Raw genomic sequence first — 16,310 nt, 5'->3', positions numbered from 1 at the left:
TCTCCTCCTGTATCTACAGGAGATATCTACATTAGTCTCCTCCTGTATCTACAGGAGATATCTACATTAGTCTCCTCCTGTATCTACAGGAGATATCTACATTAGCCTCCTCCTGTATCTACAGGGATATCTACATTAGTCTCCTCCTGTATCTACAGGAGATATCTACATTAGCCTCCTCCTGTATATACAGGAGATATCTACATTAGCCACCTCCTGTATATACAGGAGATATCTACATTAGCCTCCTCCTGTATATACAGGGATATCTACATCATATACCTCATCGTATTAATTTACTGTAACAATGATGTATCGGGCAATGTTATTTTGAGTTTGTAAGCGGATCGTTACCTTAAAGCTTTATACACACAACTAATGAGCTTTTTGAAAGAGGTTTAACAACATCAACATAAAATAACTTTGGTTTTAGGCTCAAACATGGTAATCCGAGCTGCCCTATGCAATATTATGCCAAGATGGCGGTTTTCTTGTTCTATGCTGTATAACGAATTCAATTGTCTTGTTTCATAATCGATTACTTTATATCCAATTATCTTTTAAAACATATCTTATAAATCGTTATTAAACTGTAAAACCTGCCTTCATTTAAAATTGCCGTTCTGTGCCCGGTTTTTAAAAGGTGATGAGCTTAATGTTAATTTCTATTTTTGCTGCAAAACCTAAGATTATATATTTTCTCTTAAATGAACAAGTAGGTATGGTGGACTTAATCCAGTCCATTAACTATACCCTGGATACATTATTGGGGAAGGGTTATATATTCTGATACTATTTCGCTATGGATGTTGTTTGCGTAGTAGAGCGGAATTACAAGTTTTACTTTAATTAGATAAACATATGACATGTTTGTATTCTCTACAATACAATTTTTTCACGAGAATAAAAGCATTGTCATTGCAATTGTCATTTTCAAAATTAAAAGAAAAAATCTTGTTTTGAATATCGCCAATAACTGGTATTAAGCGTGGTCAGTAAACACATGTGTAATTAGCAAAACGAGTTTTAGTATTGCAATGGTGCGGATAGTTTTCAATTATTGAATTATAAAGCAAAAAGCAATTTTGATATAAAGTTTCGCCCCGATCGACTGTGGTTCATGCTTTGTTGTGTTGTAGGTACTATCCCAGTACTTATCAACATGATTTCCCAATTGAATTCTCAGTACACGAGCACTCATATAATATGATATAATACCTAAGACGTTACATAACGTTAGTAGCCACAAAATACACCTAAGGTAATCTTATATAAAGTAATTGAAAAGCTTTCACCGAGTATTTTGGCACGACATGAAAAACAAACGAGACTTGCTACATGTATATGACATCAGACACTTAAATGTGTTCTGGAAATGAAGCATTCCGTCCGGATGGACTTGCGGAAATCGACACAATATAAATATACACCGAATAAGATTACATCAACTATACATTAAGTACACTGTCTGTATATATATTGTATGTATTCAGTATGCCATGCCGAGATTGTCACCGTTCACGTTGTAGCGTCTGTCATAATTATATGCAGTGCATATCTAGTCGGTTCTTTATAGCACATATGTACAGTAGGCCACGCGGCCACGTGCTTCTGTTGACGTATGCACATGTCGTGATTATGGAAATCAGCCGGTTGTGCAGTAAAATCAGACAAACGCTTCTTTAAAGTTAATAATACGGATTTAACTATCCTCAACAGTTATATCGGCTTTCGTGGGCCAGTTTATCTACTTCAGTTAACTGTATAGTACATCGTGCAGATATTGTAGAGATTCAACTCGGCCAGAAGAATTTGTGGAGAAACACTGAAGTATTTTGATCTCCCACGAAGTGACCTTTGAACCCTATGACGATAGTAGACTTGCAAACCAATCACATGACCCAATACAGAAAATAGAAGGCCTCAGGTACGCCTATTGAACGGCTGAGGGGGCAATATATGGTTAACTTTTGTGAATCGGTTTACGTTAGTGTGTGTACGCGATATTTTCTGTGGCTTGCAATGATTAACAGAAGGAGGGTAAGATGGGCACAACTGTGCGTGTTAGTGTATTCAGACGTCTAAGGACCGTAGTACTTTAGTGTGGTACCACCGTCCCCGGGAAACCCGGACTATGTTGTAAACATAGCCATGTGATTAGCGCCATAGTACGTGAGGAGAGCGGTCAATACGTAGCGTGGAAATATCGGAAAGTCCCGGTGTTCTGTCAGATAGCAATACATCCCTTTAACCAGCGTACCGTAGTGTTGTGTCGCTGGGTCAAATATTTACCTAGTGGCTTATGGATCTATAAGTATATACATTCATGCCCGGACTGGGAAGTTTGTCAGCTGTCAGCTGAACGCTCCTGTGTTCTGTAGTAACACTTCTTACTCGAGCTTTCCAATCGGAAACAGCAAACTGGATTCGCTCCGCCAAAGTTTCTCCTCCAAACTGTTCCCATGTTCTTCCTCATCAACATGTAGAACAAGGCGGGCTAAGGGAAAGACCAAGGGTGCTTTTAGGAAGATGTCGGTCGACCCGGTCTACGGAGACCGACAGTCCCCACCGGAACAGTCGGAGGAGTTTGCCCGGATGGAGCGATGGATGGATGAACATCCAGAGTTTGTTCACGACTACTTTGCTCGGAAAGCCAAAAAGAGCATGGTGGATGGTTGGCTTCTGGCCCATGCCTTCAATCACAGCCCCGGACTTCATGTCCAGTCGGATAACAATTCCAGTGATTCAAACTCCAGAAACAACTCCGGGACAAACACGCCGGTCCGGAAAATATCCGCTCAAGAATTTGACAAAGGTGATACCCTTGACCCTATTGTTTCCACAGTGGATGGACTGCCAACGTTTTTGGGTCCCTCCTCCGCCCCGTCCAGTCAAAGTAGCGCCAATAACAAGTGTCAACGCCGTTCTCGTAGCGAACTGAAGGCGCTGGACGAAAAGGAGCTGATGTACGAACTTGTGATAGATATATGTAACGACTTGGATGTCACCAGTCTTTGTCATAAAATACTCCAAAATGTGTGCATACTCTTAGACGCAGACAGGTGTTCTCTCTTCCTGGTGCACGGAAGCTGTACCGAAGAGAAACACCTCGTGTCCAAACTCTTTGACGTTAACGCCGAAACGCCATTAGAAGAGGTTTCCGAAAATCGAGAGAGTATCCGAATACCATGGGGGACGGGAATAATTGGATATGTGGCGAAAACGGGAGAACCGCAAAACATTCCGGATGCATACAAGGTAAGGGAATATATGGGTTAGTGTAACACATTCCGTGCGTCAGCCGGAGGCTCGGGGCCATCCGGACAGGAATTAATGGTAATCACTTGAACGTGTAAACACAAGTTTTATAGTAAAGTCTCATATACCTCGTTTGTTTACATGTAAGATAGGATAGTTAAGACAGAGTGCTTGCGGTTATTGGGATATACTTGATGAACATACAACACTATCCCTCTAACGTAACACACTCTACAGGTAAACCATATGCATCAAAACACAGACTTCGCTTCTGTCAGATTTCCTACAGCGACTCCAGGGGCTATTACTACACAAAATATTGGACAGATGATTTGTCAGCGTATGATATCTACACTAGACGGGGAAGTCAATCTAATTCTGCATCTATGTAAAGGATGTTATTGAAAATCTGTAGTAAAAACTATGTCAGTACTATATATACCGTGTATAACGATGTCAGTACTATGTATACCGTGTATAACGATGTCAGTATTATGTATACCGTGTATAACGATGTCGGTACTATATACACCGTGTATAACGATGTCAGTACTATATATACCGTGTATAACGATGTCAGTACTATATATACCGTGTATAACGATGTCAGTACTATATATACCGTGTATAACGATGTCAGTATTATATATACCGTGTATAACAATGTCAGTACTATATATACCGTGTATAACGATGTCAGTACTATATATACCGTGTAAAACGATGTCAGTACTATGTATACCGTGTATAACGATGTCAGTACTATGTATACCGTGTATAACGATGTCAGTATTATGTATACCGTGTATAACAGTGTCTGTATATGTATACCGTGTATAACGATGTCAGTTCTATATACACCGTGTATAACGATGCCAGTACTATATATACCGTGTATAACGATGTCAGTACTATGTATACCGTGTATAACGATGTCAGTACTATATATACCGTGTATAACGATGTCAGTACTATGTATACCGTGTATAATGATGTCAGTACTATATATACCGTGTATAACGATGTCAGTACTATATATACCGTGTATAATGATGTCAGTACTATATATACCGTGTATAACGATGTCAGTACTATATATACCGTGTATAACGATGTCAGTACTATATATACTGTGTATAACGATGTCAGTACTATATATACCGTGTATAACGATGTCAGTACTATATATACCGTGTATAACGATGTCAGTACTATATATACCGTGTATAACGATGTCGGTACTATATATACCGTGTATAACGATGTCAGTACTATATATAAATACACCGTGTATAATGATCTTAGTAATATATACATGTACCATGTATTAAATGTTCAGTATTTATCTTTATCAATGTGTAGCACTAAATTGGTGACATATTTTGTCACTTTTATAAGCTATTCCACAATTTTCACCTGTGACGGATGATATAAACACCTTTTTTATATGAAAATCAATATTATGAAATTGTTTCATGCATACATATGTGAGATTAAAATCTATCTACAAAAGCTGGATACATGTAGATCTCGAATAACATCAGGTATCGATTTTGTGTTCACGGTATAAACCTGTTCAGACTGTTAAAATGGCGTGAAGATGTGTCAAAATAAGATATTATTAATCCGAACGCTTAATAATTTAGTCAAAATACTGACTTACAACTGAGTAAGCTTGTGATGATCTTATTTCTTCTAAGTTTGTGTTTTTAATGACACTGAAAACTGCAAATGCCGTGCTGAAACTGAGTAAAACTGTCAAATATATCGTCTATAAACTCGGTAATAATTTCTGATGTGCTAAACAATTCTGCTGATATATCGTCTTATCATAGTAAGAAAATCTGCTAACATGTACAATTTGAATACATCTGTCATCGTTTAAAATAAGACCTTTCACAACACTATTTTGCGAGGTTAGCTATTTACCCAAATAATTCAATATTGTTTGTAAGGCGTATTACATTGGTTTAAAAATTACTTTATCATCACATGAATGAAAAAAATGACGTTGTCTTTTGTAACGGCGTCTCTGATTGGCTGATACAACGGCGTATTGATTTCATAGGGAAAAATCCCTCGATATTTGTTATTTTGAAGACATCGTCTATAGTATATTGAACTATAAGGTTTAACTTGATAATAAATGTTACGGAGATATATCACAACAAATCTGACTGTACTCTCATAATAAATGTTACGGAGATATATCACAACAAATCTGGCTGTACTCTCATAATAAATGTTACGGAGATATATCACAACAAATCTGACTGTACTCTCATAATAAATGTTACGGAGATATATCACAACAAATCTGACTGTACTCTCATAATAAATGTTACGGAGATATATCACAACAAATCTGACTGTACTCTCATAATAAATGTTACGGAGATATATCACAACAAATCTGGCTGTACTCTCATAATAAATGTTACGGAGATATATCACAACAAATTTGACTGTACTCTCATAATAAATGTTTCGGAGATATATCACAACAAATCTGACTGTACACTCATAATAAATGTTACGGAGATCACAACAAATCTGGCTGTACTCTCATAATAAATGTTACGGAGATATATCACAACAAATCTGACTGTACTCTCATAATAAATGTTATGGAGATATATCACAACAAATCTGACTGTACTCTCATAATAAATGTTACGGAGATATATCATCCAACAAATCTGACTGTACTCTCATAATAAATGTTACGGAGATATATATCACAACAAATCTGACTGTACTCTCATAATAAATGTTACGGAGATATATCACAACAAATCTGACTGTACTCTCATAATAAATGTTACGGAGATATATCACAACAAATCTGACTGTACTCTCATAATAAATGTTACGGAGATATATCACAACAAATCTGACTACTCTCATAATAAATGTTACGGAGATATATCACAACAAATCTGACTGTACTCTCATAATAAATGTTACGGAGATATATCACAACAAATCTGACTACTCTCATAATAAATGTTACGGAGATATATCACAACAAATCTGACTGTACTCTCATAATAAATGTTACGGAGATATATCACAACAAATCTGACTACTCTCATAATAAATGTTACGGAGATATATCACAACAAATCTGACTGTACTCTCATAATAAATGTTACGGAGATATATCACAACAAATCTGATGTACTCTCATAATAAATGTTACGGAGATATATCACAACAAATCTGACTGTACTCTCATAATAAATGTTACGGAGATATATCACAACAAATCTGACTGTACTCTCATAATAAATGTTACGGAGATATATCACAACAAATCTGACTACTCTCATAATAAATGTTACGGAGATATATCACAACAAATCTGACTGTACTCTCATAATAAATGTTACGGAGATATATCACAACAAATCTGACTGTACTCTCATAATAATATGTTACGGAGATATATCACAACAAATCTGACTGTACTCTCATAATAAATGTTACGGAGATATATCACAACAAATCTGACTACTCTCATAATAAATGTTACGGAGATATATCACAACAAATCTGACTGTACTCTCATAATAAATGTTACGGAGATATATCACAACAAATCTGACTGTACTCTCATAATAAATGTTACGGAGATATATCACAACAAATCTGACTACTCTCATAATAAATGTTACGGAGATATATATCACAACAAATCTGACTACTCTCATAATAAATGTTACGGAGATATATCACAACAAATCTGACTACTCTCATAATAAATGTTACGGAGATATATCACAACAAATCTGACTGTACTCTCATAATAAATGTTACGGAGATATATCACAACAAATCTGACTGTACTCTCATAATAAATGTTACGGAGATATATCACAACAAATCTGACTACTCTCATAATAAATGTTACGGAGATATATCACAACAAATCTGACTGTACTCTCATAATAAATGTTACGGAGATATATCACAACAAATCTGACTACTCTCATAATAAATGTTATGGAGATATATCACAACAAATCTGACTGTACTCTCATAATAAATGTTACAACAAATCTGACTGTACTCTCATAATAAATGTTACGGAGATATATCACAACAAATCTGAGTGTACTCTCATAATAAATGTTACGGAGATATATCACAACAAATCTGACTGTACTCTCATAATAAATGTTACGGAGATATATCGCAACAAATCTGACTGTACTCTCATAATAAATGTTACGGAGATATATCACAACAAATCTGACTGTACTCTCATAATAAATGTTACGGAGATATATCACAACAAATCTGACTGTACTCTCATAATAAATGTTACGGAGATATATCACAACAAATCTGACTGTACTCTCATAATAAATGTTACGGAGATATATCACAACAAATCTGACTGTACTCTCATAATAAATGTTACGGAGATATATCACAACAAATCTGACTGTACTCTCATAATAAATGTTACGGAGATATATCACAACAAATCTGAGTGTACTCTCATAATAAATGTTACGGAGATATATCACAACAAATCTGACTGTACCCTCATAATAAATGTTACGGAGATATATCACAACAAATCTGACTACTCTCATAATAAATGTTACGGAGATATATCACAACAAATCTGAGTGTACTCTCATAATAAATGTTACGGAGATATATCACAACAAATCTGACTGTACTCTCATAATAAATGTTACGGAGATATATCACAACAAATCTGACTGTACTCTCATAATAAATGTTACGGAGATATATCACAACAAATCTGACTGCACTCTCATAATAAATCGACAATTTAGAATACGCTCTTTGTGTTATATCTCTCAATAACATGAACTAATACTAATTCATCTTAACACACAGTAAGGAAGTATATAAGAGTTTTGAAAACCTCCAAAACATTGCAACAACAAAACAAAAGTTTTTTAGAGTCGTTAGAATATATGTTAATAAACTTTTGTGTATAAAGTCGTCCAAAATCGGCCCTTCGGAAAGTGTGTGTTTTCGACATTTAAAAGTAAACCATCATTCATTATCGTCCCAGAATTGCAACTGAATGTGCCACAAAACTTAGAGTCCTTCTGAATCACTACGCCCCTCTAGATCTATGCACATGCATAATTTTATTACCATGTCTAAAGTTACATTTTTATAAGTAGATGATAATATCTTAAATGAATCGTTTTTAAAACACGACTCCACGGTAATAAAACGACTTCGTATCATTTTTGGTGATAATATTTTGGGCTGATGCGTTTTATAACAAAGCGTAATCAGAGTAGTTACACGGTCTGTTGAAAAAGTGGCGCGTGCACTTGTTCCATATGACGTAGGAGAGTAAACAGGGAGTGAATGGGACTACTCGTTTCTACATCGGAAAACTAAGCTTCCTGAAATTCGGTCACGCGTCTGATGTGTATATTTACTTAATGCAATGTATGAATTATTTTTGGGAAATGACAAAAAAGACCAAAGATTACTACTTTAGAATAACAAATTTTAGCAATTCAGTGAAAATAATCATTCTTAATTGATATCATTTGATTAAAACAGACACAAACTTAATATACTTATTGAAACTACATTATTCTCGTTTTGAATAGACAGATAAATAGACAAATTTAAAGGAAAATTTACTGGTTTCAGTTAAAATTAAATTATTGTAATATTTATATTATTTGCATTTGCTAATATTTCATAAAACATTAACGCCCCTCAGACTCTATTTCTGAGGTACATTTATATGTTACAAATTAGTCTTTAACTCTTAAATCATGTGCTCTACACTGACTGTCTCGATTTACTCTATCCGGAACCTACCGACTGTACTAGTGGAATGGTCAAAGGAGCGACTAATGCAAACTTGCACAATCGACAAACGAGAAAGCGAAACGAGCAAACCCATTGACACACCACTTCGAGACTGGTTATTTATCACCCACAAACAAAAAATAAAATGTCTTTGATGTAATCTTAATGATCTGACGATTTCTTCTTTTACACTTAAACAAGACTGGATGTAGTGATGTTTTAAGGAAACCAATGAAATATCTTGATCGAGGCTGTGGGTTCTATCTATGTACTATGACAGAATTTCATCTCAGATTCTGTGTAAGACAATAGTATTATTCTGGTATTGTTACCTCTATTCGATACACAACAAGATGACCTTCACTGTCTACCATGTACGTCACAGTGGTCAGCTCTCAGAAACGCGTGCCTTTGACAAGGTCGAAAACTCGTTCGAGACTAGAAGGTAGATAGATTTCAGACCTAACAATATGGATTTTGGTTTTGTAAGGACCATTTGAGATTTTCAGTTCAGTCGAATGCCTCAATGTGATGATTGATATGAATTATAAATTGTACGAAACTAATACTAGCATTTGAGTGCTGTCTCCCTGAATCTTACATAGGGCTTACATAATGTTGCTGAAAACCCAGAAAATAATACTGGGTCCTAGGGAGTCTAAATTTCTAGTTGTACTGTTAATTTCATTAATACCGTTAAACTATTATGACAACGTACTCCACGAAATAATATGCACAGAAGTTGTGAACAGCAGCTGAAGCCGTTGCGTAGCTTGTGTAAATTAAAAAAACCTCTAAAAAGTTATATTGTAACTGTTTACAATATGATTACAACTGATAGTTTATCTATCTACAAAAAGTTGCTGTCTTGAGCTTACTATAATATTTTGATACTGCAAAACCCTTATGATCTTCGTTGAAATCTTTCTAGGGTATGCGTGTCAGATGAACAACCCATGCTGTAGAAATGCACCAAACATCAAAGCGACGCGATAACACCGCGTGTTCATTTCCAGTCTTTTGTTGACGTCAGAAAAACACATTTCTAATTGAGCATGAAAGTGAAGAGATTTTTGTACGAAGTAGTTAAACCCATTTATAGTCCCAGTGATGGGGCCGTAAGGTCCTCAGTGGAAATTTATCAATGATCAAAGCTCGTGCACTGCGTTCCCGATTGATCGCATGTCCGATCGCCATTTTTGTCATGCAGGATGTGTTTTACATGGTTGCGTACTACTGACGTCATCGAAAGACAATGGACAATGGCGACAATAGATGTCTGTTCTATGTATTGTCACACCTGCCCAAGGTCGTTATAGACAGAGGCCTGTACAGTAATACAAAAACCATGCATACAAGCGCTGTTACGTGCCGATTCATGACAAAGTCTCCATTTGTAACAAGATTATTTTATGTTAAAAAAGGACCTACCTGCAAGTACTGAGCCTCATTATTGCTAATTCAACGATTTTACATTTCAATTCAATATTCAGAAAAATAATGTCCATCAGCCGTTTTAATGCTATGGGTTGTTTTTTCTAGAAGTCTTATCAATTTTGGTTTATTTTTTGTATATGACGTCCTAAATATAGCTAGGTTCATTTGAAAACGTGCACAAAAATATGGAAGACGGTTCAAAGATCTATATATAAATGGTATTCCGCTTTAATATTTACAAATTCACGAATCACCAACAATACTATATTACTGTGGTGACCGATTACGGCATCTCGTAATAGTTCACTACGACTCAGTACTTTTAAAAATCACGGTAAGTTCGACATTTAATGTCCAAAATCTGGTTGATCTAATATATTGCTAGAATGCCAACAATTTGTTACGCGTTTTACGATGAACTCTTGAACTGAATCGCGTTGGTGCCTGTCACAGCCAGCACGTGGCCTAAAGTGATGAAGAGGCTTCACGGTTCACTGTAGGGTGCCGCTCTATTTTCTGCTACAGATCACCGTGTGTGTGCCGCGGAAGCTCCGACATCATCGCGGAGTAATACATCATACATGGTATAGCCCCGACCAAGGCTCATCCGTCATGGCTGCCTCTCCGTGATAATCGAAACTAACTTAATCAATAGTCATCGACAAAATCTTACAGATACTGACAAAGTGTGATCGTGTATTCAGGTCTTTATCTACTGTAGAGTCACAGAAGAATAGTGAGGCAGTCTCAGAGAGAGCGCCATTATGGTCTGTTACCAACACGCAGAACCATTCATATGCCAAACGAGATAGGGTATACCTACCGTGTCAAACCTACTATATCCATTACATTCACCAATTTTTTTAACTGAAGTTGGACTCGATGAAACTACTTAATAATTCCTTTTTCATTTGTGCATGAACTTCGGTAGGTTTGCAGTTCACACATTTTGTTCCAAGAGGAGCTTATTTCATCACCCCATGAAATCGACCAAAGCAAGATTCAATCCTTAAATGAACTACACTTATTATGTCATGAACCACATATAATATGTATATATCATAAATACATGAACAAAATCTAAAATGCCATGGACAATGTCTAACATGTATTAAGGGAGTGGGACGACTGGTTTGCCCGTTGTCACAATTGGACCATGTGGGGTACGCTCGTGAGATGTCTTCGGTGGCATGCTTAAGTGAGATAGCAATATAAACAGGGCAAAGAGTTCCACTTACCGCAGTCTCCCAAAACAGGCAATCACACACATAAAACATTGTAAACGTAACAACTACTTCCTTGGTCCGACCAACCAACCAACAAATAACTAACATATAATGAGCAACATTTACAATGTTATGATCAACACTTAATATGTCATGAACAACATATGTACCATATCATGAGCAATACATGTATGTACTATGCCAAGAATATCATTCACAACATCATGGATAACATCTATGTCATGAACAACATGTATCGCGTTATGAACTACATCTACCGTGTAATGCTAGGTTTACACTATGTTCCCGGCGGCCACGGCAGCCCCGTTTCGGGCCACCGTGGACAAAACGTGGTGACCGCGAGACAACTTGAGACAACGCAGAAGGACGTGATAGACAAACGTGAGCGGTCGTGATTACCGTGGATGCCGTGCCAGATTTTTAAACTGTCAAAAAATTTGCCACGGCAGTCACGGTACAGATGGTAAACGCCACAGGACGTCATAAAACGGGATTGACGTAACAAAACGTAACAATGCGTGCGAGGCCGTAACAAAACTTCCAGATGGTCCGTGGTGGAACGGGCAGCAAGCACGTTTTCCGGAATCTAACGGTGATTTCAAGTTTTGTGACGTTCTGTTGCGTTTTTTCCACGTTTTATCACGGTTGATGCAGATTGGCTACACGTTTTGTGCCGTTTTGTCAAGGTTTGTCAAGGTTTTGACGGCAAGCCAAGGTGGATGATATCCGTTTCGATACGTTCTGTCAAGGCACATCACGGCTTGTAGCGGTTGGAAGCCCGACGTGATACGGCGTGTTACGTCTTATTACGGTCTTACGTTGCAACCAATATCTGATGAAGTATCATTGCCTGGCCTGGTACATATTTGCTACTTCATGGATTATTTGTATTATTAAATAGAAATAGTCATTATCAAACACATTAAAACCATCAAATTATACAAAAGCTATTATTGCAAAAGACAGATTAAGTGATTAACCATTACAGAAAAAAATGGCGTAAAAACACTTGGCTATAATAATTATATATTCATACCAAATATAATTTGTAATTAAAATGTGTTTGAAATGACATTTTCGGCAATAAATATTGTTTCATTTGCTTCAAAAAAATCCCGGCATCAGACTTTCATCCCTAGTAAGCCTTGGCGGACCGTGAAAAACGTATCGTAGCTTGATCAAAACGTGTAAAACGTGGCAGACCTCATCAGATCGTAACAGGCCTAGTGAGAACGTAGTGGTATTCTTGATAGACCGTGCTAAAGCCGTAGTGTACCTTTAACCTCCCGGAACAGCACTTTCCCGTATATCCACGGTCCATGACGTAATCCGTAAAAGACCGTGGCAAAACTTCACAAGACCTAGCTCAACTTGAATACAGAGACAAAAATAGCAAAAACTCCACGGCGCACCACGTTTCGGGCAAACGGGGCTACCGTGATCGCCGGGAACATAGTGTAAACCTAGCATAATGAACGACATCTTAAAGGTATTGAACAACAGTTACCGTGTCTTGAACCACATTATGATATTAATATATAAAGATTATCACACGAAACATTAACAGTTTACTGTTTTTATGTTGGTAGCAATGATTGACCTTTTTATACTTTCACTTACATTTCATTATTCCGTATGCCTCCTACTAATGTCAGCACAATGATTACATGGGTCGTAACAATTAATTAAGCCAGATAATTGGCCTCATAAAACCGCCGAAAATGTCAAACAAGTGTTAAAAAAATAATGTCTGCTTGCTGGCTAATATTGACAGAGTAAACACTAACCCTGGTGCTTAGTATGGTAATCTAGATGTGATATATGATTAAGGATCCTCACGAAATGTCCGGCTATATTGACGGCGATATTGACAGGCTTTCGTGGAAGGAAAGCGCTGGATCTTATCGTACAAGTCCAGTCGTATAGGCGAAAAACATACCATTAGATCAACGCTGTATATAGCTACATGTAACTGTAGTAGGATAAAACCAGGACCAAGTTTCATCAATAGTCCTTAACTTTAAAGAAACTATGGGAAAAACCCATTACAGATGTTTAGGAAAAAGTCTTAAAAGCCTTCCGTGTTTTTAGGTACATTTGGGGCCGAATAAAGGTCCCTTCCCCTAGAGAAAATTTGCTGTATTTTATCCAATTTTATGTGTGTGTATATATATCCCTTATTCTCTTAAAACTTCTTGAAATATACATGCTTCAAGAAAGATGAAATGTAGTATTTTCCAAATAGCAAAGGTACAGACCCCTGAAATAATTGAGTAAGAAAATCACTGGATCCTAAGTATGTTCCTTAAATTCTTCTGAATTCTGTAATGCTTCTCTATTGAGAACATTGAAATTAAGAAATGTTTATGATATTGTATGCTGCCATATTATCATCTCCAAACTAATTGTTTTCGATAAACGTAATGTTTTATTGTAACGAACCAGTAATTCCATTGCGTTATTGAATATGAGCTTACTACAATGTACGATTGATCACTGGTGGGATATTTGTAACTGCATTACAGTAATGATTTTTTTGGGGTGATATATGGTATGCAATATTTACTATTGCGACCATTTTTTTCGCAAAGTGTTAAAATTTTAATTAGATTATGGTACTTCTTATGGTGATGAGTTTTATTGCACTCAATTGTAAATGATCATGATACTGCGCCTGTGATTGGCTAATTGTATTGGATTAAATTGGAGTAGTTTCATTGGATAAAAGAAAAAATCGCTATATTCCGATAATCAAACGAGTCTTTCTATTTGATTAGAATAATAACAATACGCTGGAATATGTATATAATACTTTTAATTCTATCCGGTAGTTGTACGATTTATAGCATTGGAGAAGAAAAAAATCATTTGTTTCAGTATTGGTACGTCGGTTATTTGCATACAGCATTATATCGATCAAATATTTGTTAGATATGGATTATTTTAGGATGATTTGAGTTAAAGATTATCAGATCAATTTTAGTACATTAAAATATGAAGATTTTTTTTTTTGGATTTTGAACTATCGATGATAATTCACAAACTGATTCGATTTAGATGCGTTTGAACTTTGCAACGCCAAAACACAAAAGAAACATCCGTTTCAATACCAGAATGTAATACATGAAAAGAATATTGGGAAAAGAATTGATATTACGAATGCAGCAAGTGAAACCACTTGTAACCGAGAGTACTGCGGGACTACCGGTTCACAGTACTGTGGGAAATTGCGCTGTGGATTTCCTTACACAAAGACCACTGTGCAAATACATCAAATTGGCTCATTACTTCGTATGTGTTTCCCTAGCACTGGTCGATATTTATTCATATTTAACTTAGGGGCATCATTATCGCAGTTTTCCGTGGAAAAACAACAGCTCAAGTGATCGAATTGAAACAGACGGGCAAATAATCACCTCTCGTTTCACTGAAGCTGCAGAGCATAGAAACTGTCGCAACTGTTCACTTTCGAGGTACAGTCCGTATTACAGAGGTTCTATAGTGTAACTATTAGGTGACAATCCTCTGTTGGATCGCGTGTAATATTGTGTATACTTGTGTCAGAGGCAGTATTCAAGCCTGATGTACTCCAATATAAATTGACCATGCTTGATTTCCCGGGGTTTTCATTTCTTCACAAGTACGCATGACTGGAGATGCGATTTCACAATACTTCCGGTTGAAAGTGCATTATAGTTTGGCGTGTAAGAGATCAAAATCAAATTTTTCTATTATGGTACAGATTTATTGTAAGCCGTCTCGGTAATAGGATTACGACTTACGGACCACAACACTCAGTGTTAAATGGCAATAGATATTGGATGGTGCAATATCATAAAAAAACACTGACAATAAAAACAAGACATGTCTATAAGTCAAAGGTCAACAACCTTTTGTGGGGCGACTCTTATAATGCCTTCAATGTACGACCATCCCTCAGAAATGACTATTCTGTCTTCTTGAACTGCATAAATGTAATTGCAGCAAGAGTAACAAAAAAAAGTTTGTTTTATCAGTTGGTTGGAGTCTCTTTTGCAAACTAAGACGAATATGTCGATTAATTATTGTTACCATTGGGTACCTCACTGGATGTGGTGGTACGAAAAAGGAAGAATAAATATATGTTGTACAGACCGGTGCGTTTCTCATTCCCCAATATATACTAACGGTTGCTGGTAGTGTTTTGAGCCATGAACTCACCCGCTGAGTTGTAGTGATTATGGGTAGGTTTAGGGGAACTCTCGAGAGAGACAAAGATAAATTCTCAACCGACAAAATGAATGACAGTACTTATATGTACACCAAGGACCATCCGTCATAAATAGTCTGCAGAAGACAGAGAAACGCATTCATGCATTTGGGTATTTGATTTACATGTCTTTAGAAGCCCATGGCAACACATCGCTCCTTAACTCCGACAAAACGAACGACAGCACTAATATGTAAACAAAGGACCATTACTCCTGAAATATATTATTTCTTATCTGGTTTTCTACTGTGAATTTATTGAAACAGACAAGTAATTACTGGGACTATAGAATG

The 16,310-nt window shown here is 36.4% G+C and overlaps 1 protein-coding gene across 2 annotated transcripts in view; it reads left to right on the top strand.

Moving 5' to 3' along the window:
• Positions 1–1,644: 1,644 nt before the first annotated feature.
• The window catches only part of LOC138323543 (dual 3',5'-cyclic-AMP and -GMP phosphodiesterase 11-like), an 80,509-nt gene continuing 65,843 nt past the window's right edge, over positions 1,645–16,310 (top strand). The window contains exon 1 of one of the 2 annotated variants that reach the window (XM_069268214.1): positions 1,645–3,258. In XM_069268214.1, the coding sequence (XP_069124315.1) occupies positions 2,530–3,258 (729 nt within the window). In that variant the 5' untranslated portion in view covers positions 1,645–2,529. The remainder of the gene's footprint in view (positions 3,259–16,310) is intronic. The other variant, XM_069268215.1, reaches the window with a different exon arrangement.

Source organism: Argopecten irradians, chromosome 5 (genome assembly GCF_041381155.1).
Source record: "Argopecten irradians isolate NY chromosome 5, Ai_NY, whole genome shotgun sequence".
NCBI classification, from domain to species: Eukaryota; Metazoa; Mollusca; class Bivalvia; order Pectinida; family Pectinidae; genus Argopecten; species Argopecten irradians.
The sequence above is the reverse complement of the archived record's forward strand: the minus strand, read 5'-3'. Positions and strand labels throughout refer to the sequence as shown.